This window comes from Armigeres subalbatus, chromosome 2, assembly GCF_024139115.2.
Source record: "Armigeres subalbatus isolate Guangzhou_Male chromosome 2, GZ_Asu_2, whole genome shotgun sequence".
NCBI classification, from domain to species: domain Eukaryota; kingdom Metazoa; phylum Arthropoda; class Insecta; order Diptera; family Culicidae; genus Armigeres; species Armigeres subalbatus.
This window is the reverse complement of record NC_085140.1, coordinates 219,099,431-219,126,512: the sequence shown is the minus strand read 5'-3', so window position 1 is coordinate 219,126,512 and position 27,082 is coordinate 219,099,431. Positions and strand designations below refer to the sequence as shown.

General features: G+C 41.4%; 1 protein-coding gene across 4 annotated transcripts in view; it reads right to left on the bottom strand.

Annotated features, from left to right (window-relative positions):
- Positions 1-27,082, bottom strand: part of LOC134211677 (lysM and putative peptidoglycan-binding domain-containing protein 3) — a 27,619-nt gene extending 537 nt beyond the window's left edge. The window contains exons 1-6 of one of the 4 annotated variants that reach the window (XM_062688797.1): positions 27,057-27,082; positions 21,643-21,672; positions 21,520-21,567; positions 21,293-21,458; positions 20,356-20,967; positions 9,321-9,575 (exon numbers count right to left, since the gene is read on the bottom strand). In XM_062688797.1, the coding sequence (XP_062544781.1) occupies positions 9,468-9,575; positions 20,356-20,967; positions 21,293-21,458; positions 21,520-21,533 (900 nt within the window). In that variant the 5' untranslated portion in view covers positions 21,534-21,567; positions 21,643-21,672; positions 27,057-27,082 and the 3' untranslated portion in view covers positions 9,321-9,467. Of the gene's footprint in view, positions 1-9,320; positions 9,576-20,100; positions 20,968-21,292; positions 21,459-21,519; positions 21,673-27,056 lie in introns of those variants that run through there. The other 3 variants (XM_062688796.1, XM_062688798.1, XM_062688799.1) reach the window with 3 other exon arrangements.

Below are 27,082 nucleotides of genomic sequence, written 5' to 3'. Positions count from 1 at the left end.
AAAATCTAAGATTGATCAAAGCAGCATATACTTTCAATAACCAAGACAATCGAGAAAGGCTCTACTCACAAATTACGTAACGCTGTAGATAGCGGTTTGCATGGTGGTTTGGGATAACCCGAACGTAATGGCTCATACAAACTGTAATGAGAGGAGAGTTTTCAAAATGCAAAACTCAGCGTTACGTTATTTGTGGCCAGATCCAAATCAGCTCTTTGAAAACATTTGAATCAGAATCTTATTTTAATTTTTTTATTCGGCAGATTCTGTTGCAATGCTATACTTCATTTACACTTAAAGTTATGCCTGACTATATGAAACAACAAAATAAAAAATAAACTTGGAAACACCTTATAGGTAATCTGTAATCACAAATTGTATGCCAATATCAATTAATTATAGGATAACTGATGATTTGGGCACATTCATTCAATTATCATCGAAAAGCAGACTAATTATTGCATTGATTGCATATCCACCATAATATCATTGCTTCGACGATAATAGAAATATAGACCTTAAAAAAATGTATTATCTTATGGAAGTCTTTCAAGTAATTTATAGCTAGAAGTTGGGACGAAAGCGTGAAAAGTAAAGAAAAGGAAATAGTTGACTCATAAAATAAGCTGAACTACACATTCGTCGGTGCTACACATTTATTTCACACGAATTTTACGAATAATTGGCCAGACAATATATCCGCAGAATGGATTCATGAGGAGCTGGAGCTAGCTGGTAGCTTAAATTATATAAAGACTGAACCCGAACGGAAGTTTTGCTTCTACTAGGACCAATACTTAGAAGAGCTTAGAGCTGTTGACCTCTTTGAACACTATTTGCCAGACAGTCAATTCGCAGAATGAAATTTCCCATAATTGAATTCTTTAAAAAAAACTCGTTCTCCAGAGAAACGTTTTCGGCACCATTTCCAAAAATAAAAACAGAATGACCCATTTCCTGGAACATTTAAAACAACTTGTTTTGTGTAATTTTCACACGAGAACAATCACCTATAACGCGTATAATCAAATGGAATGAGTTTAGAGATATTAATTTAAATTTATTATGTAAAGCCAAATTAACTCTATATTCGATGATTGCTTGCGCTTGATTGATGTGACGTTGAACATTAACGACGGTTGGCTGCTGCCTTGCGATTGTTGTATAAAAAATTCACCAAGAAATCATAATGCTTCTCTTGTGAATTATAAAAAATAGTATTTTGGTCATCAGTTTTGAGCCCATTGTCCGTTCTGACCAATAATAAATAATAGGATCCCACGTCGAATGCAACTTGTTGCAAGAAAATCGGTTAAGCATAAGTGAATTAAAGTGAGTTTCCCGAACGCGTTTTGCGTACTAAAAATGTAAAAAATGTCAATAGGAAACAATGGGCGGGATTTCTCATTGAGAACTTGTTACTAGCAAGCAAATTGATTCAGTAGCTGAAAATGAATGAGATTAACATCACCTGAATTCGTCGAAATAGTAGTGTCGACGTCGACGACTAGTGTTGGTAAAACCATTCTCAAATCTCAATCATCAAACCCTCCTACAGAAAAGAGCAAGATTTTAAATAAGGTAACCGGCGGTAATGTTGGCCCTGGATGTAACATTGGCTCATCAGGCAAATAAATCAAAATTTCAGCGATAATACGTCGATTTGTAGGGAGATATTAACCACTGCTTCTTTAGAAAAGTGTATCAAACATATAGCTGCTTCATAACTCTAGATTTATACACTTCTTAAACTATTAAAAGCAATTATCTGGCGTGAAAAATCATTTTGACTCGGTTTTTAGCAACCATGTTTCGTTGACTTATGCAGGCAGGCCGTGCTAGAGTGTTTCATTTACCAAATAAAAGAGTTTTCTGAATGAACATACCTGCTTTCGCACATCAGATGAATGGATAACAACCACACTATGTCAGCCATCATTTTTATTTCACAATTTCCATTAGTATAGCGACAGAATTAACCAAAACTTTTTTGGACAATACTGCGGGCACCCATAGCCAAATGGTGGCATGCGCTTTCGATTTGTAGCACTACGCTAGTATAGGTGAAACTCTAAAATCAAAACATTCTCACCAATAACCCGTACTGGAGAAAATAACCGAAAGCTGCAGATAGAATATCCGATGCTTGCGATTAGGTTGCTGAGAATTTTTGTAAAAACAGGTTAATCCACTCAACCGTTAAGTTTCTTTCGCAAATTACATAACGCTAAACTATTGTCAACCCACACCCAGCCCCTAGTAACGCTTCATATATGGTAGAGTTCTAAAATTTATAAAGTCCTTAACGCTCAGACAAGTACCCTCCCACAACCTAAAACGTCATGTAGTTTGTGAATGGGCCCTCATGATGCTTTTCTCGAATCACGATATAATCGCTTTCATTCGCAGAACATACCAAAAATAATTGCCTACCTTACGGCTTCCAAACACGATTCAAGCAAAAGCGATTCAAGCATCAACCTTTCGAGGTTCGATACACCATTTTCTTCATAATTTTGCAAATAAATTATTCAATTAGTGTATGAATATTTAGTTTTATCGTCTTGCGCACGAATCCCACAAACATTTTTTCACTTAATAATGGAAAGATACAATGTATCGTATGTTTCATTAGATAAACTTTCAACGTCATTTCATGTGAATAATTTCAAGTCAAATTACTTGACAAGTACCTTCATCATAATTTAGATCTATTATTGCTTGCAAAAAGTATTTTGATCTGTAAAATGATACCGATGAAGTATTCTTTCAACTCGGGAAGTTGAAACACGTGAGAGTTTTGAGAGGATTCACAACAGCTGTTCGATATAGAGAGGAGTGGAATCAAACGCACGTACCAATCATGAAACTTCAATGCAGGCAGAGTTAAAAACAAGCATCCAATAATTCTATTTATGAATAATTGTGTAATAATATCAGGTAGTTGGCACAGTTATAACTGTTTATGCACAGTACAAAGCAAGGAGTTGCCTAGAATAAGTTTTACAATTGGCTTTCTTCAGTAGTGCGTTATGCATCATCCCCACCTAAAGCATTGTTTACGTTTTGGAAAAAAGTTTCTTTGAGAGTATCGCGAGAGCGAGAGCAACACAACTTCCATGGTTTCAACTAGCAGTAAATCTCAAAATTATGCGGCAGCCAATAATTAACGTATGTAATTTGTTTGAAGGCACAACATGAGGGCTAGAACATGTAGCCTTTTCGCAATTGCAGTTTTGACGTAGGACTTACGTCTCTCTTCACTATACCGGGTGTAATTTTAATATTTCTATATCGACCGCGTTACGCTGTATTGAAAGATTTTGACTGATAATAGCGTTTGTCCCAGTGAACGGATCTTTCCGGAAAACCCCTTAATCGACAGATCTTAAGTATGCCTTTCATATTCATACTTGATATGACCCGAAAAACTTGTTTCAATAGGCCCAAAACTGTTTTCGAAGCAAAACATTGACTGCACTGAAACCTATAAATATGGGTGCCGCTTGTTCCTCGTGTTATTTGTTCGCTTGATTTTGATGGGTGCAGACGCTATCGGTTAAGCTGCAACTGCGCACCAAAATAAGCCATAAAAGAGGGTGACGCAATTTTTTCTTCTCCAGCATCAGCCAAAGCATGCCAGTACAGCCGCAGAAAATGTTCCAGAAGTAGCCCATTCTACAGACCCGACACCGCAGCAATGCCGAGGAGATACCGGCAGCAGCAGCAGAGTCGAGCCGAAACTAGCCGGCATCAATGAAGAGCTGAGGCCGACCAGCATCAGTGTTGAGCCGAGACCGGCCGGCATTGGTATCGAGCCGAAACAAGTTGAAGAAAATCAAGAGAAAGAACTGCAATGTTCTTGAAGAAATCGCGTGTGTGTGTTTTGGTTTCGAGTAAAAAAAACCCCTCGGTCAACCAGTTCCCCGAAAGGAGTTAATTTTCGGCCCTTATCAGGGCCAAGAGAGTTAATAATAATTTTCGCAATTGGGTGGCATTCGTTACTGGTTCGACGCATGCTGCATTAAGGCACTTCGCATCCCACTGGTTCCATTGAAGAAACAGCACACGTCAAGCGGATACGCTGCATGAAGACAGCTTTGGTTTTGCGCTCCACCCAGGAGCACCCAGCATCAGCCTTACAGTCCGCTGCAACATGATGTAACAGATGGAGATAGAAAATGTATTTCTTTGAAGCAAACGATTCTTCTGAGAGCCACTGATATATATAATATCAAAGTTTTAAATACCCTCCGCGTTATAAAATGTACTTGGGTGTCAAATCCAATATTCTAGAGATAAAATCTTATACGCGAATAGCACACACTCAGTTTTTATTTCTGCATCTCGGCAAAAATCCGCACAGCCGTGCGCCAGCAAAATAAAAAACTGATATTTCAGCAAAAATGGCGTTTGTTAGCTGATTTTCGGCAAAATATTTACTGATTCTCAGCAGAAATCTCGGCAAAAAACATGTTTGCTGGGGCACGGCTGTGCGAATCTCGGTAAAAGTTCAATATTTTGCTGAGATCCCGGTAAAAAAATTAAGTGTGCAGATTTTCAAGATTTTTTATAACCGTGACATAACAAGAACTGTGACCGCGAAGTGGACGAAAAACTAGACTTGACCATGCCTTTAAAGACACTTGATATGTCCAAATTTCTTACATAATCTAATTTAGATAAATAAATCGGTGATAACAGCCCAAACATTATAACAGTTTTCGTGAGCAATTTAAAAAAGATATCTCAAAATGAAAAGCTATCAATCGATTTATATAGAAAAACATTGTTTGATACTGTCCGCGCACAAACAACGTGACTGAATGTTCTCCCAAGCTACCAATCCTAAATTTTCCGCACTTCCCACCTGAACAGCAATTCTTAGCTCGATTGCCTGGCTTGTGGCCTGTACCGTGCGAAAAGTCCCGTTAGGAAATAGACGCCAACAGTGAACAACAAAAGAAAGAAGAAGAAGCCCATCACGAACGCGTCGATGATGATAACGCTTTGGCTGACAAAGGAACGGGATACAAGACGATCACTGATTGGCCGACCAATCGGGAAGCAGAGACGATTCAAAATTAAGTATAAAAGAAAAGTGCATTCGCTTACAGAGCATTCAGTCCTTCTTATTAGTTGGACCAAGCCGAAACAAACAGCCTTTTTCAAGGCTAAAAGATTTAAATAATTTCCTTATTCAGTCGATATCGCATGGACTCGGAGGCCCTTCAGTCGAAGCTGCGAATGAGCTGCTGCTGGGGTCTGACGAGAAGGCATAACATAGCGCAACGTGATTTTTTGTCCTTTCATTCTGACCGGGACAAGCCAAGTAACAGTAATATCGATTCGACAGCATTCACACCTTCTGCCAAGGCAGCATCGTCCATACTATCCACTTTTTCGGCCCGGCAGAGTCGAGGCCAACATCAGCCGAAGCATAGTCATCAGTACAGCAGTAGAAGAAGTTCCAGAAGCAGTCCACCCCACAGACCCGACACCGCAGCATTGCCGAGCAGATACCGGCAACAGCAGCAGAGTCGAGCCGAGGCCGACCGGCATCAGAATCGATCCGAGACAGGCTGAAGAAAAGCAAGAGAAAGAATTGCGATGCTTTTGAAGAAACCGTGTGTTTGTTTTGGTTTCGAGAAACAACACACGTCGGCACATACCTACACTGCATGAAGACAGCTTTGGTTTCGCGCTCCACCCGGAGCACCCAACATTGGTTTTACAATCCACTGCAACATGACGCAACACATGGACATAGAAAATGTTTATTTTCAAAGCATACGGTTCTTCTGAGAGCCATTGATAGACTTACTAAAGAGTTCTTAAAAATTCTAAAATACTCTAGAGATAAAATGTTATACGCGAATAGCAGATTTTCAAGATTTTTTCATAACCGTTACATAACAAGAACTGTGACATATAATGAAATAAATCACAAAAAATTCCACTATTAGATGAAAAATCGATTGAGATCTTTTCTTTTTAAGATATTTTTTCCTATATTGCTCATGAAATTGTTATAATAATGTTTGGGCTGTTATCGCCGATTTTTTATACAAATTAGGTGACGTGAGAGATTTGGATATATTATACATCTTCAAATGCATGGTCAAGTCAAGTCCTACGTCCACTTCGCGGTTATGTCACAGACATTATCCACTGTTCGTTTTTAATACAGTTTTCATTTTTCTAAACTTATTCACTTGCAAATATGGTAAATATTTGAGAAATAAATGATACATATAATAGTATTTTCGTTAGCATGTCCTTGGTAATCGTGCTTTTGGGGGAATCTAAAACGCACTCTCACAATCAGTGTAGTAGTATTTTACATGCAACCAATTAGAATTCACGCTCAATAAGATGATTTGATTTTCTCTATTTGTTTGCATGCTGCCTTTATTCAACGCAAGCAAAATGATTGGCACTATAAACAGCAACCCATCTTTATCTTTCGTATGTTCGAAATCAACAATCAGTCGTCCCAAGTGGGCTGAAAAATTATCCACATGATAGGGACACGGATGCCGATATTTTGGCCATTTCTCTCGAGACTTTCGCTGGTTTAAATGAGATATTGCGGACATTCATCGTCGTTTTTTGCTATTTGGCATCAAAACCAAATGTAAGCAAGCCGGCTGGTGGAATAATTATGGTTGGAAATGCAATATATGAAGATTTATAGCGATAAATGTGCTCAGCCGTGGCATAATGGGCCAAGGTTTGAGCCGTTACCCCTATCAGTGATGCATATATGACAAAACTCAAAGCTCCAGCTCAATGGGAATGTGCGCAAAGGTGACGCAGGACTACGTAGCTGTATGTAATGGATTTGTTGCTAGCAGATCGGATCTTGCGTTGCTCGGGATCGGCACTCTTGCTTTTGGTTCATCCTTCTCCTCTATTCAATGGTGGTTCTGAAAAGAACCGATTTAATTTTAACAAAGCGCTTTTCCAATCACTGACAGCAACCAAGCGATACTCCGAATAATGCGCAAAAATTTAACAAATGGTCTGCTCGCGCTTTGAAATGCCACTCGATGATTAACCACTGAATCGCCTTTTCAATTATTAACAACAACCACGCTAACACGCCAACCACCGATGCCGCCGAAACAACCATCGGAAACCACTGAGCGCTCACGCGAGGCACGACTTTGCCATTTTTTATTTACAATGTTCTGAAAACTCATATGTGAATATGTACATTATGTGGAAGATAATCATTTGAAAAATGTATTGGAGGTAACCACATTCCCTTCGATGCGACTCAAACCCACGACCCTCAGTACGCTAGACTGGCGCTTTCACCTCCGTCGGCCTTCGCAATCTAGCGGCAACTGAATGGGTTCGAGATTCCCAAATTGGACCAATAGTCAAATCACTCGCAATCCATTTGTCAAGCCATCACTTCCACATGTGTATAGTACACGTGCACATTAGAGGAGCGTGAGTATTTAGAATGTCTGGCGGCTACACACATTCTTCATCAGCAACTGTACTGATCAAATGAGGTTGTGTGAGCAATTTGCCGGTCCGGTCGTCAAGCTCATACCCGACCACATTGCGTACACTCAGCGAACTGGACTATCGAAATTCATAACTGGTGCCTTATGAATCTTCGACTGATTATTCCACCAGCAGTGCTTCTTATACGCAGTTACCTTCCCGAGTAATCAAGCGTCGATGGGCGTGTGGTCTACATACCGGCCTCCCAACCCCGACGTCCATGGTTCGAACCCAGTCTGCCGCACTTCACTTTTTTTCAAATGAAAATCATCATTCATAAAGCAACATATTGAAATTCATAACGATTTCTTGTGGCAAATTTTCATAAGGCGTTTGATTGAAAACCATACGTCCATTTTCCTCAGTGTAGGCAAGAGCACGCAACTCAGGTTCAGTTCTGAAAACATGTGAAAAACAAAGTAACCCGGGACTACCGAGACCCGCGTTAACCGTCGTTGTCAGGATATCAACAAACAACCGAGCGTCGTCGTCAAGGTAGCCATATCAACAAATAAACAACCAAAGGGTATTGAAGGAAAATTTTCACCCATGCTAATACAGTTCTATATCAACCAAGTAATAAGTTATTCCTAATAAACCTAGTTCTAATCGTGTTAAATCCGTGTTTCTCTGCTACAAGTCATACCTACAAGAGGTTATGCGCACACCGAAGGAAACTGCGCACTGAATTCCCCAATATTCCGGTGGACCTGGTTTTAAAAACTGGTATTTTCGCGTGAAGGTGTTCCTGGATTCGGCTGGAGTGCTGCGGATCCTGACGGAAGATTTGCCAGAAGATGAAGAGGACGAGGTGAAGTTCGACAACGAAGATCGAAAAGCGAAAAGCATGATCGTTGGATTCTTGGCGGATGAGGTTCTGGAAGTCATCCGGGACAAAGGCAGCGCGAAGGATATGTTGTCAAGCTTGAGCAACGTTTTCGCAAAGAAGTCTATGGCCAGTTAAACGCTCCTGTGGAAACAGCTTGGTCGCCTACGGATGAAGGAGGGAGCATCGATGCGGTCCCACCTTTTGGTGTTCGACGATTTGGTAAGACAACTCAAAACGGCCGGTGCGAAGCTTAAGGACGGAGATCTAGTGTAACAGCTGTTCCTAAGTTTACCGGACTCGTACGATCCCCTTGTAACGGCGCTGGAAAACATTAAAGAAGAAGGACAAGGAAGTGCATACTGCCATGAGCCAGAAAGGGGTGAGTTTTATGGTAAACCGTGACCAGCCTTCCACGTCAAACGTTGACGTCATCCATTTCAAGCTGGATTCGGGCGCAAGTGACCATTTGGTGAACGAGAAAACGTTTTTCCATTCGGTCGAAAGGCTGCCATGCCCGGTGGTCAAAAAAGTGGCCAACGATGAGGCGGATCTGGTGGGAAAGGAACAGGGCGAGATAAATGGTTACAGCAACCACGGCGTACTCTTGAATATGCAAAAGGTGCTGTACATCGCGGACCTTCGCAACAATCTGCTCTCGGTTAAAAAACTGGCAACTGCTGGCGTTGAAGTGCTGTTCCTCAAGCGCAAAGCGGTGCTAAAGAAGGATGGCAATATCATCGCTACCGCTCCGATAAAGGGCAACATGTACGAGCTTGATATTAAGGTGAGTAGCTCAATTGCTAACCTTTGCCAGGTGGAACGAAACGAGCTGTGGCATCGTCGCCTGGGGAAGCAGGGGCGGGACCCATTCGATGGAACTCGTTAACGAGCGAGTTCACTCGGACGTTTGCGGCCCCATCGATCCACCAGCTTATGAAGGATCAAGATATTTTGTATCGTTTATCGACGACAAGACGCATTTCGCCATGATGAAGCGGAAGTCGGAAGTCTTCGAAAAGTTCCAAGAGTATGAAGCACTGGTGACCGCGCATTTTGGTTTGCGCATCTCGAAGCTTACCGTAGACCAAGGCCGTGAGTATGGTTCGACCGTGCAGTGTCATGATCGGCTACGCTCCCAATGGATACCGCCTCTGGAACAAGAAAAGCAGGAAGGTGGCGATTGCTCGTGATGTCCGTTGCGACGAAACATGTTTTCCGTTCGCTTCTGAAAGCAGAGATGAGAAACCGTTAGTAATGCTACCATCGTACAAGCAAGAGGCAGAAAAAGAAGAAGTCACTGGCGAGCCTGCGATTCCAGAGCCTGCCGGAGATGAAGAAAGTTCGGACAACGATGAAGAAGACTTCGAGGATCCGGAAGTGGACGAGCCAACCGAACCAACAACCTTCGCCAACAGATAGACGCGATGCTCATGGCGAGCCGTCGAGGCGCAGCAAACGGGAGCGTAGGCTACCGGGTAAGTTGCTTGATTATTTTACTGGTTTCCGAGCAACCTCTGCCGCATGTTCCCCCACACTAGATGTTCCTGAAAGCTACCAGGAAGTCTTGGATCGAGACGATCGTGACGAGTGGCTAAAAATCATTCAAGACGAGCTGCAATCCATGAACCAGGTGTAGCGGCTAATGCCATGTCCTGCCAATGTGAAGCCGTTGAAAACGAAATGGGTCTTTCGGATCAAGGAGGACGAGAACGGACGTGCCGTGCGACGCAAGGCTCGACTCGTAGCGAAAGGTTTCCTGCAGAGACCGGGGCTGGACTACGAAGAAACATACGCTCCGGTGGCCAAACTAGCGACAATCAGAATCATCCTGGCGGTAGGCGTTCACGAGAGATTCTTCTTCCACCAGATGGACGTGAAGACCGCTTTCCTTCACGGCGAGCTGAAGGAAACCATCTACATCAGTGCCCCGGACGGTGTAACGGCAGCACCGGGGACGGTGTGCAAGCTGCAGAAGTCGCTGTATGGGCTGAAGCAATCGCCGCGGTGTTGGAACCAGAAGTTCACCAGCCAGATCCAGAAGCTGGTCTTTGTTCGATTATCTCTATTTTATTTGTCAAATTAAATCGATACACAACTGGAGAATCTTCGACAAAGCGTTTTACGAGAAATGTTAAGTCCTCCCGTTTAAAAACCCTCTGCAGACCCGTAACAGCTTCGTGTAGGCTATAGTTTATGCATCGAAACTGTAGACGAAGCATTATGATGTTGCGTAACGCTCGAGGTGCGACATTTATTGTAATTTGGTCCAGGATTCTTGGGCAGTCTACGCAACCTTGAACATCGACAACAAACGAAGCCGTTGTCCCGTTCCTTCGTACGTAGAGCATAACGTAAAATGGAAGTCGGAAAGGATTTCTTCATGGGAATCTACGGACTGCAATGCATGAAAAAAGTCGCTGCACAGATTCAATTCTCTCAATACCATTGTTATAGTTCGGACTCCATACTTTCAAGCAATATTCTAAGATCGATCGGAATAGCGAGCAGTACAACGATTTCTGGCAGTACCCGAGCAAAGTCTGAAAATATAATGAAAGCATATGAACCGTTTGTTTGAGAAACTGCATATGTAACATTTTTGGCCAAAATGAGATTTGTCCAAAAATACGTATTCTGGCAAAAACATAATTTTTTTTGTTCAGAAATGTGTGAAGCTTTGCTCGGGATACACCCATACGTAAGGGAAGCCTTGTCCACAATATAGGAGATATGTTGTTTTAACGTTAAACGTTACTCCTAGGTCGGTAGCTGAATTGGTTGGGATCTAATCTTTCTTCTGTAAGAAAGAGATCATCGAGCTTTTTTCGGGTTGATTCGGGTCATTCGCCAGAAAATAGTAGCTGTCGCTGAAGCAAGATTGTCTTCGATTGAGTCAAACTTCTGGCCATCAGCGTAACATAGTCGTGGCGTTCTAAGAAGGAGGTGCACATCGTTGAAATACAGGAGAAAAATCCGAAGGTCTCAAATGGCTGCCTTGCGGAATACCTGATATGGAAATGAACGGGAGATGCTTGATCATCTCCAATGATAACACTTAGCTATTGACCTGACATGTACGGACAAAACCATTATTTCCATTTTTGAAATTGCTATAAAATCGTGGTTTACCATGTCGAAAGCAGCTGACAGGTCGCTGTAAATGACGTCAGTTTGAGCATGACTGACCTTACTTTCCGTTTTATAGGATTTTGGCCACTGCTTTTGCTTACAATGGGCATGTAGTGGCGCCATGACTACAAGTTCGAATAGTTTCGAAACAGCGCTTGTAGATCCGAAACATGTTCGCTGACTTTCAACAGAAAGGAAAAATGTCACTTGTCATAGACCCACGAAGAATACACAGCGGATGAATAATCAATGTGTCTTAGGAAAACGGAGGGAAAACTGTCAGCATCTGGGTTGAAAGACGTCCGATTTTCGCTTTGGAGAGACTCTGACTATTAACATTCCATCGACATTTATAATGCTGAGTGGTTGACCCAGACGCGGAGTGTGTCTAGACTCCTTACGCTGTTCCATCACAAATATTTCCAAAACTGCGTAGGTTGCGATCGAAATTTACGGTGAATATTCTACTTTAGTTGACGTCAAGCTTTCGGTCGTATAAGACGTGTGAAGTAAAGTCTGTTAAAAATTAAATTGTTTAGCCTACGGACTCGTCCGGCAGGCACTCTTTTCACCGTTTGGTGGAAATACAAAGCAAGACAAGATGCCTGATTATCGGAAAAATTCGATGATCATCGACTTCAGCGTAGTTCCAACTCGACCGACAGTTTCAGAAATCCATAATTTCGTGTTCGAATGCCTCAAAATAACAATGGCTTCCATCAAGAGCATACAACTTAGCATCACGAAATCCTATGCCTACCTGGAAATGGAGTCGGCAGCTCTAGCGGAAAAACTAGTTGCAGAAAACAATCGGAAATTTTCCATCAAAACAGAAGAAGGTGAATACGATATTCCGATGTTCATCGTGGACGGCGGGGTGGAAGTTAAAGTTCACGACTTACCACCTCATATGCCCAACGCTACTATCGTCAAACAATTGACCATCTACGGCGAAGTCATATCTATCAAGAATGATGTCTGGCGAGATTATTTTCCAGGACTGCCAAATGGAAACAGAACTGTTCGTATGCGAATTCAAAAAGCAATTCCATCATATCTGTCGATCGAAGACGAAACTGCATACATTCGCTACCGTAATCAGGTACCCACCTGCAGATATTGCTCCCGAAATCTTCATGTGGGTTCGAAATGTGCGGACGTGAGAAAAGCGCTAGCCGAAAGCGTCAATGAACGATTGTCTCTGGCAAGTATTGTTCAAGGGGTCAATCCAAAAATACCAGCATCAACAGAAACAAATACCTCAGCACTCGATGAAGCTCCCATCCGCGGGGCATCACTAAAGAGAAACAGTACACCTCTCGGGTCCACGACGAACCTATTGTTGGAAGATGACTCGATGCTTGCCGATACTGAGATATACACTGGAAACAATAAAACTGCTGCGCCGGGGAGGAAAACTCTAACTCAGGAAAACTTTGACATTTCGGACAGCGACAACGGCGAAAATTATAACAGTTTACATGGACTACCACAAGTGCACCCACCAATCTCAAACCAACGTGTTGCAGATGAGAGAACCGAGAGAACAGATGGCAGTGTTGCTAGCAGTATGGATATTCGTGAGACCATGGTAGATCAACAGCGAGAAGTTCGTCCAAAAAGGATGGGATCTCCGAAATTGGCAGAAACATCAAAAATTGAACCCAAACGACCATCACGTCCAAGAAATCGCTACAAATAAAATGCTGTTTGTTATAGGTAAGAGCTTGTATATGTCCAGCCAAAGCTACATTAGATTCTACCACACTCAACCATATTCTCTCCATCCTCCACACGCCACATGGATCCTGCCAACCGCCAAGTTTCGGAAAATCATCCAATATCCGTCTGAAGTTTGATCATCATTGTCAAGGTTCACACATTATTTGTCGACTGATGGAACTAAGAAACTTTAAGATAGCAACTATCAACCTGAACGCTATTACAAGCCCAACTAAAGTGGAAGCTCTGCGAACATTCTGCCGTGCTGCTGAACTGGATGTTGTATTTCTTCAAGAAGTGGCCAGCCCAAGTTTACATCTAATAGGATATCAATTGTTTTTCAATATAGACGAGAGGAAGAGAGGTACAGCAATAGCAGTAAAAAACGAATTCAAATGCCACGATGTTCGTCGAAGTTTGGACGCCCGGTTAATATGTCTTCGAGTGGAAAAAGTTACATTTATCAACGTGTACGCACCATCCGGAGCAAACCAACGGAGCAACCGTGAGACGTTTTTCAACAGCACTCTTGCCAGCTACTTCTACCAGGCAACTGACACAGTTGTGGTAGGAGGGGATTTCAACTCGGTGATCGACAAGAAGGATGCAATAGGTTCAAACTCACATAGCCCCATGCTGAAAAGATTAGTTCAAGGAGCAAATATAGTAGACGTGTGGGAAGTACTCAATGGGCGAAACGTGGAATACTCTCTTGTAAGGCATGATTCATCATCGAGAATCGATCGTATTTATATAAGCAAAGCAATGGTTCCATGGATGCACACCAGTCATTTCGTAGCTCTTTCTTTCACTGATCACAAAGCATTTGTAATCCGTATGTCATTACCAATAACTGGAGCTAATACAGGACGCGGAATTTGGCGCTTCCAGCCACAAATCCTCGATGCTCCAGATGTAATGCAAGAGCTAACTGTAAATGGTCATACTGGACAAGAGCACGCAGAAATTATCCCTCGTCGATTAACTGGTGGATTTCTTACGCAAAGCCGAAACTAATTTCATTTTTAAAGTGGAAATCATCAATTTTTCGAAGAGATTTCAGTGACACAATGGAAATGTACTACATCGCACTGAAATCTGCATACGATAACTTCTTTGGACATCCTGAGCATCTGCAAAATATAAACAAAATTAAAGCCCAAATGCTAAATCTCCAACGGAACCATACTGCGAAGCAATGCGGTCAATCTGAGTTTTTTATTGGAGGGGAAAATACAACGATATACCATGTTGCTGAGAGGAAAAGGCGAAAAGCAGGAACGGTAATAACGGAATTAGTAGAAGAAGGACGAAATATAAATGACCCACTGGACATCAGAGAACACGTTACAAGCTACTTCGAGGGCCTCTATGCTGCAGCTGAGTTGGATTCCAGTGAAACGTTCAAGCCAACGCGGAAGATTACGGACAACAATTACTGGAATAGAATGCTTATGGATGTGGTTACAACTGATGAAGTATTCAATGCTATCAAGACAAGCGCGCCGGGTAAGTCCCCTGGATTGGATGGACTCCCAAAAGAGTTCTACTCAAAAGCATGGCAAATCATTTCTAAAGAATTAACGGATGTGATAAATGACGCTATCAATGGTACGATACCGAAACAATTCACGGATGGTGTTATAATACTCGTTAAGAAGAAAAATGGTAAAAACGATGCTTCCGGATTTCGACCCATATCTCTACTCAATGTAGATTATAAAATCATGGCTCGTATTCTCAAGCAGAGAATGGCAGTCCTCCTTCCACTAGTTCTATGCAGTAAACAAAAATGTTCCAACGGCAAGAAAAATATTTTTGAGGCAACATCTAGAATTGTAGATAGACTCTGTGAGCTGGAAGACAAACGAGGTAGTTCGCTACTTGTATCATTCGACCTTGACCATGCATTTGACAGAGTGGATCATGCTTTTCTGAAACAAACCATGTTAGAGATGCAGTTTAATCCGAATTTCGTTCAGCTTATAAGCAACATAATGGGAAATTGTTTCTCTAGGGTACTTGTTAACGGATCCTTATCAAGAGAAATACGAATCCAACGTTCTGTTAGACAAGGAGATCCACTTGCAATGTTTTTGTTTGTAATCTACCTTCAGCCTCTTTTGGACAAATTATCAAATGCTTTCCCGAATGCAATAATAAATGCATACGCGGATGATGTTTCAATGTTCGTGCAAACTGAGAGAGAATTGATAGCGATAACAGAAATTTTTGCTGCCTTTACAAACATTTCTGGAGCGGCTCTAAATACTACTAAGACTGTTGCGATCATGATCGGAGATATCAATCTTACGGCCGATACTGAGTGGTTAGCGATAGAGAATGAGATAAAAATTTTAGGGATACTCTTCACCGACAACTTCACAAGAACAATAGAAATTAATTGGTCTTCAGCTTATCTGAAATTTCAACGTGCATTGTGGATGAATAACGCTCGAGCTTTAAATCTGATTCAGAAAACCATACTTCTGAATACATATATTTGCTCAAAAATATGGTATCTGGCATCGGTTATCCCTCTTCCGAACAAGTTTGGTGGTAAATTCATATCAAAAATTGGATCATTTCTCTGGTTCGGCCAGAACTCATCGAGAGTGTCTTTCGAGACTTTGATATTACCTAAGAACAGAGGAGGACTCAATCTTCACTCCCCTACCGTGAAAGCAAAAGCCTTGCTGGTAAACAAGATGATAGGACTAGTCGATAGTTTACCCTTTTTCGACAGCTTCTACAAAACCAATGCTAATCCTCCTTTCATTCTTGGTGTGCCTAAAAAGTTTGCTCACATAAGGACTACGGTACAGGAATCAGCTTTCTTGCCTGAAACAGTAATGGAAATCCTTTCCTCGACATCACTATACCGTGTCTTCATTGAGAGATTGAAAAACCCGAAAATTATGCTGGAAAATCCACAGCGAGAATGGAAAATAATATTTAAAAATCTGCATAATAAAAACCTCAGTTCTAAATCACGTTCAACGTGGTATCGTATAATGCACGGGAAAATAATGACCAACAGCATGCTTTTCAACCAACAGCGAAGACCTGATCCGTATTGTGAAGAATGTAACATGGAAATCGATGACATAGAGCACAAAATCTTCAAGTGTTCAACCAGCAGGAGGATATGGCATTTTCAGCGACAATTGTTCATCCATGAAGACAGGCGGTTACAAGTTCTAGAGTCAATGGATTGGATTTTCCCAACGTTGAAACAGTGTACAGGACAGCAAAAAAATATGCATATCAAAGCAATCAGTACTTTCTTTGAATACATATATGAAACACCAAAAGAACAACAAAGTGTTGAAAATTATAAGTTTTATAAAATGTACAATTAGGTTAAAAATTTGACAATAAAACACTGAACCAATAAAAAATAAAAAAAGATAAATATGAAAGCATCGGTTGCTGATTCTCTTGTACTCACGGTTGAGTGTGACGTAATGGCGTTTGAGCGGGATTTTTCGATGTTTGACAAACCTTCGCAGAACATTTCTCTTGGTCAGGTTTTGAATCCAAAGGAGAGTGAGACAATCTCTCACTTATCATGTCTGCGGGGCTAACGGGCATATGTTATTGGATATTAGCAAGTGCACGCGTCGATTATGCTCGATATTCTATTGAGGGCCGACACCCATCACAGATGCTGTCGCTATCTCCACGAAGCCGAGTATCTGGAGCAGTGACGGGAAATGTGATATCGATGTCAAGGGACTAATTTGCTAATAACTTTTTTCACAAGTCCTTAAAGCCCTTAAAGGACCCGAAAACTGTTTCTAACAGGTAGTTCTCTAAATATGATATTTGTTATGATTTTGTGTTGATTTGAGAGCAATTTTCTCCAACATTCAATTCTCTTTCCACAATGGACTTTTCTAATTACTAACAACAACCAAACATTTGTCCGAACCTTGTGTTAAAGTTTCATTTTGTGCTGCTGGATGGACCACGCTGCTACTGATTAAAGACCAATATCTGCCATCGTTGAAGTTGTATGATCTGCAGCAGCCATTGCGATGACCTTCAATGATGCGATGGTTTTCCGTTGAGACTACTACCAGCGCCATCGTGCTGCTGTGAACGCTCCACTGCACCCGTTTTGCATGAAATCTTGTTCGTACTTAGTATTAGATCCAAATCCGCTTGATTTTGATGTCTGTGCTTGCGGTGCATGTTAAGAGATTAATTAATTTGCCTATTTTTAATATGTTTCACCAATCTAACGATAATAAATAGCTGAAAATCATTATTTTTCGAACAATACAAAGAAGCATTGACTCTTCCTTGATCGAATGGTAAAAAAATGGAATACCCATTACCCCAGTATAGGAAATACAGCCACAGTCCTACGTCAAAAACGCAACTCATGAACCAAACACAAACATTTAGATAAGAAAATTATGTTGAGCTTTTTAGTGGAATGTTTTCACCTGTCATAAGACGAGTTTATACAATCCCATTGAATTCCACCACTTAATTCAGGCCTGCCCAACCTTTTCAAGCCACGGGCCAATTTTCAGATTGACCACTTGTTGGCGGGCCAGAAAATATTCGGTACATAGTTTTAAGCATTTTCAAAATAACTAAAATAAAATACTTTTTTTTAGAATGACATTTAGTTTTACAGAACGTCTCACGATATTATTGCGTTTGAACAATATTTTTGTGTGTGCTTATTTTCTTTTTACGGGACATGGAATTGTTGACTTCTTTCCAATACTCGGCGCATATTGGTTTCACAATCGGTGATCGAATTTTGCAAGCAGATAATGAAGATCAACAATTACTTTTTACTGCTTTCATTCTTGATAAGGGTTGTTCACCAAGATATATATTTCTGAAGAAAGAAAACAAGAGATGTGTCTTTCTGAAATTTAGATTTGAGCTCGTTGTTGTATTTGAGGTCACTTAGCTCCATTTGAAACATTCCAGCTGCATTATTTACATCAGTAAACGGTGTTCTGCAAATAGGCTTGAAAACTGGTGTCGAATAGCTTCGAGTTCATCAGCATGTTCAACAGATTTGCCAGAACTGTTTTCTATCGGATTAGAGAAATGTATCAGTTTTCGACACACAATTTTATCTGCAAAGTGCAGATAAATATCACAAATTAACTTTTGTTGCTGATTAACAATTGATTAAAGAAAATACAAATTTATTTTATTGTCAAGTGTCACAGCGCTATTGTTCTTTCCCGCCATTGCAGGAGCTACATCATGATGCACCAGTTGTTAGACCTTATGTTTTCAAAGAAGAGTTCAAACTCCTTCATACAGGTATTAACAGTTTTCCCCACGTCGATACCGGTAGTCGTTTCCTTCATTGGGATCAAAGCTGCTAATTCCTCTGTGATTTGAAGCTGATCACAAATTCTCCTTATGAAGACAGCTACACTGCCCATGATCGCATATTTGTGACACTCGCATTTTTGTCCATTGTGTAGAAAGCCTGTGAATCGTTCAGAAAGTTCAATTTACTGCATCTAATCCCACAACAGTAAAATAGGCTTTACTATCTTGCTTATCTGTGGTAAGCTGGAAATGATTGAGTTTGTGGGGAGGATTGACAAACGATTTACAAAATCAACCAAAATGCAAATGTTACAAATATGCGATCATGGGCAGTACATGTGCCTTATTTTTTACATTGAGTATTTTCAACTATTGCGAGCAGTTAGAATCAGAAGCAAGTCGCTTTTCGCGTAACGTAGTTTTCAAATCTTCTGTAAGAACTTTAATTCTTCACCATGCTTTACAAGAAACTAATACTACTGAAAGAGTATTTTTCTTTAAAGCACACGATATCACCAACAGCCAATTATAGTTTTTTAACAAGTTCTATTCGGAAAAGGTTTCATCCGTATTGTCAAAATCTTATTAACAGCAAAACTGGCTCGTGCTGCATTATTCGACTCCGTGCTTGTCCAGATTTTATTTTTTATTCAGTAATAACCTACTGTAACAGTATTTATTAATAAATAATAAGAAGAAGCTTCTTGAGCCAGGTAGAAAAGCTTTCGGGCCGGTTATGAAGCATATTTTCTTACACGCCGCGGGCCACAAAAAATGGAGTCAAGGGCCGCATCCGGCCCGCGGGCCGTACGTTGGGCAGCCCTGACTTAATTGTATCTTGACAGATACGTATTTCGGCCTCAAAAGTAAGGCCGTCTTCAGTGTCTCGTACTTGACTCGAGCGTCGGTAGAGATTTAAATCGATAAACATTACGATGAAAAACAAACTATAAAAAATTTACAAAAGATTATTTGATAAAACAATATTGCTTTAACCATTAAACCACTTAAACCATAAAGACAATGCCTCATAAACTGTAGTGAATTATTTTTGAAGACAATTGAGAGATATCTGTTCAATGCATTTGAACCGCGATATGCGAAGAATAACAACATTTGGATTTTGTTCCACTAGTAAGTTGGGTGTTTTCTCCATTTTTCAATTTTCAAATAGTTTTTTCGCACTGATGTGTAGGCTTATGAATACAGCAAAAAAGACTGCATTGCGTTCGACATAAGATACATGTCGGATCACAGCTCAGCATTAAATGTTCAGCGGGGAACATGTAAAAAGGCTCAGACAGACTTCGGCGCACACTCTTCACTCCCTCGTTGTGTACATTTATGACCGGCAGAAATACATAGCGAATGGCGACCCAAAAGCTTATATACAAGTTTACAAAAAGACTAAAAGAAAAATCAAAACCAAATATTCAATACATTTTCAGAAGAGTTCCACATGATCCAGCTTTAGGGATATAGTTATCTTGCCCGTCAGATTACTTATCGTAGTTTTGTAAATAAAGTGCTCTTCACTAGCAGGTCTTTGAGAGAGTTCTAACGTTTGCATTGAAAAAGGTCAAAAAGTTTCTACTAAATTGTATATACTTTGTTCTTAAAATAATACCTTTTCAGGATAAACGATCCTGCAAAAACATAATTCTTCTCATTCAACTGACAGTCATATCCTTTTTTAGTTTATTGCTCGAATTGGGTATTTTCACCCATCTCTAGCATATAAATTACGTAGGTGATGTTTCTGATATTTGAGCAGTGGCGTGTATGGTTTGACATACTCAAAACAACAAACTAAAATATTCCTACATACTGGAACTTACATTACTTCCATTGAGAATATTGCCTCTCCTCAAATCCACTGTCCTGTGGTCCGCGTCGTAGGTGTGATGGAATTTTTCAGGATGCTCCGCAACGTACACGACGTATATCAGCGGAATGGCGAAACAGAGCGCCAGGATGCACACCAGAAGACATATCCAGGAAATATCACAGTCGGAGCCATTGCAGGAAAAGTCGCTGGCGGGCAGTCGAACCGGCCGGGGCTGCGGCAAACTCTCGTCGTACTCCCCGCTGAGCAAAGGCTGCTTGGAGTCGTCGACGTCGGCGTATCTTCGGCTAGATCCCTCCAGGGGGTCGTGATTGATTACGTTTGGCGTAGTCACAACAATGTGATTCGCTTTGTCATCTTTATAAGAAGCACTGCTGACGGCAGCTACAATTAATTTTTCATCCAGATTTGCTTGTGTCTCTAGAACGGAAATGGGATTTTGCAAAGAGCTTGGAACGCTTTTTGGACTACTGTTGCCACTACTGTGGACTTTTGGCAGCGTTTCTAATAAAATTGAGTGGGGCGTAATTGGCACTCTGATTATCCTCCGGGCAAATATTTCATTATCTTTGTCTATCTTGTTAATTTTTTTCAATTCCGCAATCTGAAATTATGGAGAAGAGTGTGAATTAACATTGTTTATTTTTTACTGCCTATCAAATATAGCAGAAATACACAAGGCTAAACAATTTCCACCATATAAAAATGATGTGAAATATTTTTAATAATCCTGCAATCCAAATCAGAGGTACACGATTTTTGGTAACGGAATAATAACAAATACCTATACATATTTGCCTCTGCCTCAATGATAGGAAAAAATCAACAAATCGCAGCTGACATCACATTCTCATTGTTATTCCTTTGTGTTTTTTGCAGTTTGTTGGAAAATTCCAATCTTGATCACACTTTCACAACCGTGAACTCACCGTGCAGTTGAACCTGAGAGCTATGGCTTGCAGAGTATCTCCCGGCAAAATGTTTGCTTCCATCCATTTTTCGAGCGAAGTGGGTTTGGTTTCATTTAAAGCGATACCCGGATCCAGAGAGTTAAATTCATGGTCCACGTAAACATGATTAGAAACATTTTTGACCCTGAAAATTGGCGAGAAACGAAACGTTACAAATCCACATAACCACAGTTCTGACAACAAACCTTTGACGCTTCATTATATCTGCTACTATTTGACTATCTACATAAATCCTTTAACATGCAAAAATTATGAATTTCAGTCAGTTTAAATAAGGAAATGAAATGTTTAATAATTTCTGTTCATACTCTGTTTAGATTGCTTTTCACTTTCTTTATAGACCAATGCAAACTCTAACTTAACCTCACTTATTTTGACAGTTCACAGAGCTTGTTTACAAGGTGTTAGAAGAAAAATCGACGATGAGAAAATTGAAATTCATATTTTAAGTTTAAAATTGCTGTGATCCGTATATTTTAGTGTTATTCTTTGCATTCAGCATGAAATCAATCGCGATGGACATCTACATGCGAATAAAATGACGAAACAATTTTATCGGAAGCTGCGCCGGAGGCTAAAGGGGGAAACGCAATGGAGTGCGGCAACGGAACGGCAACGGCAGGATGCGGCAGCTGTCACTTTCGAATACACGGCAGTATATGGAACGGCACGCAATGATGCGGAACGGCAAATGCGGAATGTACTAAAATCGCATATTTTTTGAAAATTTCACACACAATGCGGCAGCGGTATTGTGAAAAGATTTGTTTACTTTTAGCATGAAGTGATTTTATTCAAATTTGTATTATTTTCAGTAGCAGAGAACTTCAGAGAAAGCATAATCAGGACCACTTGATTAAACTGGATTGCTGAAAATGAATAAAATTATTTATGGAAATCGTGAAAACCTCGAAGAAACAATAATGATTATATTATTAATCATAAAATCGTCGTTCTACTTGTCTTTATCCAACAAGTAAATCCAATTTCAATAGAACATCCACTATTCATCCAAATTAAATCCCTGAAATTGTGAGATTGAGTTCCCAGATCCTTTGTATTTCCGAGAAAAATTGCATGTAAAATTTTCTCTTAATTTACCATGAAAATTAACTTGAGCTTTGTTGGATAATTATTCTGAATCTACAAGGGATTTCCACTGATTTTTAATGAAAAATTCCTATGAAATTCCAAAAAAATACCAAGAGAATTCCTCTCAAATATTCCTGAAACTCCGAAGGAATTTACTCTGAATGGAAATGAAAATCGAAAATTAAACAAATTAATTTGAAAAAAAAGTTTCTAATAAATTAGGCAGTTCCGGAATTCTTTCGGAAGTTCCTACAGGAATTGTTTTGGAAGTTTTTCCAGAAATTCCTTCTGAAGTTCCTCCAGAAATGTCTTCGAAAATTCTTCCAGGAATTCCTCCGAAAGTTCCTCCAGGAAATCCTCCCGAAGTTCCTCCAGGAATTCCTCCGGAAGTTCCTCCAGCAATTCCTCCGGAAGTTCCTCCAGGAATTCCTCCGGAAGTTTCTCCAGGAATTCCTCCGGAAGTTCCTCCAGTAAGTTCCTCCAGCAATTCCTCCGGAAGTTCCTCCAGGAATTCCTCCGGAAGTTCCTCCAGGAATTCCTCCGGAAGTTCCTCCAGGAATTCCTCCGGAAGTTCCTCCAGGAATTCCTCCGGAAGTTCCTCCAGGAATTCCTCCGAAAGTTCCTCCAGGAATTCCTCCGAAAGTTCCTCCAGGAATTCCTTCGGAAGTTCCTCCAGGAATTCCTCCGGAAGTTCCTCCAGGAATTCCTCCGGAAGTTCCTCCAGGAATTCCTCCGGAAGTTCCTCCAGGAATTCCTCCGGAAGTTCCTCCAGGAATTCCTCCGGAAGTTCCTCCAGGAATTCCTCCGGAAGTTCCTCCAGGAATTCATCAGGAAGTACCTCCATGAATTCCTCCGAAGTTTTTCCAGAAATTCCTTCGGAAATACCTCCAGGAATTCCTCCGGAAGTTCTTCCAGAAATTCCTCCGGAAGTTCCTCCAGGAATTCCTCCGGAAGTTCCTCCAGGAATTCCTCCGGAAGTTCCTCCAGGAATTCCTCCGGAAGTTCCTCCAGGAATTCCTCCGGAAGTTCCTCCAGGAATTCCTCCGGAAGTTCCTCCAGGAATTCCTCCGGAAGTTCCTCCAGGAATTCCTCCGGAAGTTCCTCCAGGAATTCCTCCGGAAGTTCCTCCAGGAATTCCTCCGGAAGTTCCTCCAGGAATTCCTCCGGAAGTTCCTCCAGGAATTCCTCCGGAAGTTCCTCCAGGAATTCCTCCGGAAGTTCCTCCAGGAATTCCTCCGGAAGTTCCTCCAGGAATTCCTCCGGAAGTTCCTCCAGGAATTCCTCCGGAAGTTTTTCCAGGAATTTCTCCGGAAGTTCCTCCAGGAATTTCTCCGGAAGTTCCTCCAGGAATTTCTCCGGAAGTTCCTCCAGGAATTTCTCCGGAAGTTCCTCCAGGAATTTCTCCGGAAGTTCCTCCAGGAATTCCTCCGGAAGTTCCTCCAGGAATTCCTCCGGAAGTTCCTCTAAGAATTCCTCCGGAAGTTCCTCCAGGAATTCCTCCAGAAGTTCCTCCAGGAATTCCTCCGGAAGTTCCACCATGAATTCCTCCGGAAGTTTCTCCAGAAATTCCTCCGAGAATTCCTCCGGAAGTTCCTCCAGGAATTCCTCCGGAAGTTCCTCCAGGAATTCCTCCGGAAGTTCCTCCATGAATTCCTCCGGAAGTTTCTCCGGGAATTCCTCCGAGAATTCCTCCGGAAGTTCCTCCAGGATTTCCACCAGAAGTTCCTCCAGGAATTCCTCCGGAAGTTCCTCCATGAATTCCTCCGGAAGTTTCTCCAGGAATTCCTCCGAGAATTCCTCCGGAAGTTCCTCCAGGATTTCCACCAGAAGTTCCTCCAGGAATTCCTCCGGAAGTTCCTCCATGAATTCCTCCGGAAGTTTCTCCAGGAATTCCTCCGGAAGTTCCCCCTGAATTCCCTCGGAAGTTCCCCCAGGAATTCTTTCGGAAGTTCCCCCAGGATTTCAGGAGTTCCTCCGGGAGAACCTACAGGTATTCATCCGGCAGTTTCTCTAGGATTTCGAAAGTTTCACCTGAAGTTTCTCCGGAAGTTCCTCCAGGGTTTTTTCCGGAAGTTCCTCTAGAATTCTTCTCGAAGTTCCTCCAGGAATTCCAAGGAGAACTTCCGTTCCAAAGATATATAGGAGTAGCTTCCGGGGGAATATCGGAAGGTCCTTCCAGGTTAAATCTTGGAGGAATTTTCGGAGGAACTCCTGGAGAACTTTCGTAAGATTCCTGGAGGAACTTCCGGGGATTTCCTGGAGGAACTTCTGGGAATTCCTGGAGGAACTTCCGGAAAATTCCTGGAGGAACTTCCGGAGGAAATACGGGAGAACTTCAGGAGGAATTACGGGAGGAACTTCAGGACCAATTCCGGCTAAAGGCTGCCTCACACCTCGGGAAAATTTTCCAGCGGATTTTGAGCCCCGTGTATTTTAAATGGGGCCGGGATTTTGATTTTCCGTGTCCAAATTCCGAAAACATCGCATATGCAAAAATGCATGGGGAAAAAATCCGCGAACCAAATTCCCGAGGTGTGAGGCTACCTTAATTCCTGGAGGAACTTTCGGTGGAAATCCAGGAGGAACTTTTCGGGGAATTTCTGGAGGAACTTCCGAAGGAATTCCTGGATGAACTTCTTAAGGAATTCCTGAACTTGCGAAGGAATCTATAGGAACTTCCAGAGGAATTTCTGAAAGAACTTCTGTAGGAATTTCCGGAGGAACTCTTGGAGGATTTACTGGAGGAACTTCCGAAGGAATCATGAGCAACTTGCGGAGAAATTTGTGGAGCAGCATTCGGAGGAAGTCCTGGTGGAACTCCATTAGGAATTTCTTGAAGAACTTTTGGAGGAATTTCCCGAAGAACTCTTAGAGGAACTCTTGGAGCAACTTTCAAAGGAACTCTTGGGGAAACTTACGAAGGAACTTTCGAAGGAATTTTCGCAGGAACTTCTGAAGGAATTCCTGAAGGAGCTTCTTAAGGAACTTCCGAACAAATTACTGGAGGAACTTCCGAAGAAATTACTGGAGGAACTTTCGAAGGAATGTTCGATGGAATTACTGGAGGAACTTCCGAAGGAATCTTGAGGAGTTTGTGGAGGAATTCCTGGAGAAATTCGTGGAGAAGCATTCGAAGGAATTGGTAGAGGAACTTCCGGAGGATCTTTTGGAGGAACTTTCGAAAGAACTTTTGGAAGAATTTACGGAGGAACTTCCGAAGGAATTTTTGCAGGAATTTGCGGAGAAATTCCTGGAGAAATTTCCGGATGAACTCCTGGAGGAACTTCCGGAGGAACTCCTGGAGGAACTTCCGGAAGAACTTCTGTAGAAATTTCCAGAGAAACTCTTGGAGGAATTTCCGAAGGATTTCCTAAAGGAATTTCCGAAGGAAGTTTTGGAAAAACTTTCGACAGAATATTGAGGAACATCCGGTGGAATTCCTGTAGGAATTCGTGGAGGAGCTTTCGGAGGAATTCCTGGTGGAAGTCCATGCGGAATTTCTTGAGGAACTCTTGGAGGAACTACCGGAGGAATTCGTGGAGGAACTTCCGAAGGAATTTTGCAGGAGCTTCTGAAGGAATTTCTGAAGAAACTTAAGGAATTCCTGGAGGAGCTTCTGGGAAATTCATGGAGGAGCTTCAGAGGAATTCTTGGAAGAACTTATGGAGGAATTTCTGGAGGAACTTCCGTAGGAATTCCTCGAACAATTTCTGGAGCCACTTCCGAAGAAACTTTCGGAAGAAGCGCTGGAGGAACCCCGAAGGAATTTGTGGAGGCACTTCCGAAGGAATTGCTGGAGAAATTTCCAAATTAATTTCTGGAGGAACTTTCTGTAGAATATGAAGGACCTTCCGGAGTACTTTAATTAGTGTTTTTTTTTCATCGCAATTAAGTACAACAAACGGAGCTTCCTGAGAACTTTTTAGAGGATTTTCCGGAGCAATTCCTAGACAAACTTCCTGGGGAATTCCTGAAGGAACTTCCGAAGAAATTTCTGGAGAATCTTCATGTAGGAACTTCCGAAGGAATTCCTGGAGGTTTCTCCGGAGGAACATACGGGGTGATTTCATCTAAAACTTCCGAAATAGTTTCTTGATGAATTTCTGACCTCGCTTCCGTTGCAATTCCTGAAGAAACTTTCGAAGGGATTTGTGGTGGATCTTCTGGAGAAATTGGTGATGAAGCTTCCATACCGGAATTATGTACAACACTTCTGAGCTTCCGGAGGAATTCCTGCAGGAGCTTCCGGCGGTTCAAGACATCAAAAAATAGTATACCTGATATATTTATAGCAGTTCTGATATATTTAAAGCAGTCACTGAATCAAGTAGAATTTAATTAAAAGTTTATTTAAATAATTTAAATTGCATCGTCTCTAGAAAGAATTAAAATCATCTTTGAAAAAATCAGCATTCCTTTAAAACTTGAAACGTCATATAAAATCTGTCCGGCAAATCCGCATGCATTGCGTTTTGCAACTGCGGCAATGATGCGGAATTTTTTTAGTACAAACCGTCGACAAACCGCTTGCCGTTGCCGTTCCGTTGCCGCACTCCATTGCGTTTCCCCCTTAAGTCCCGGAGAAAAAGCTCTGTGAACTGTCATCCTACGTCATCATGCACTGGTCTATTCGGATCGTGACATCGCTTTTGACAA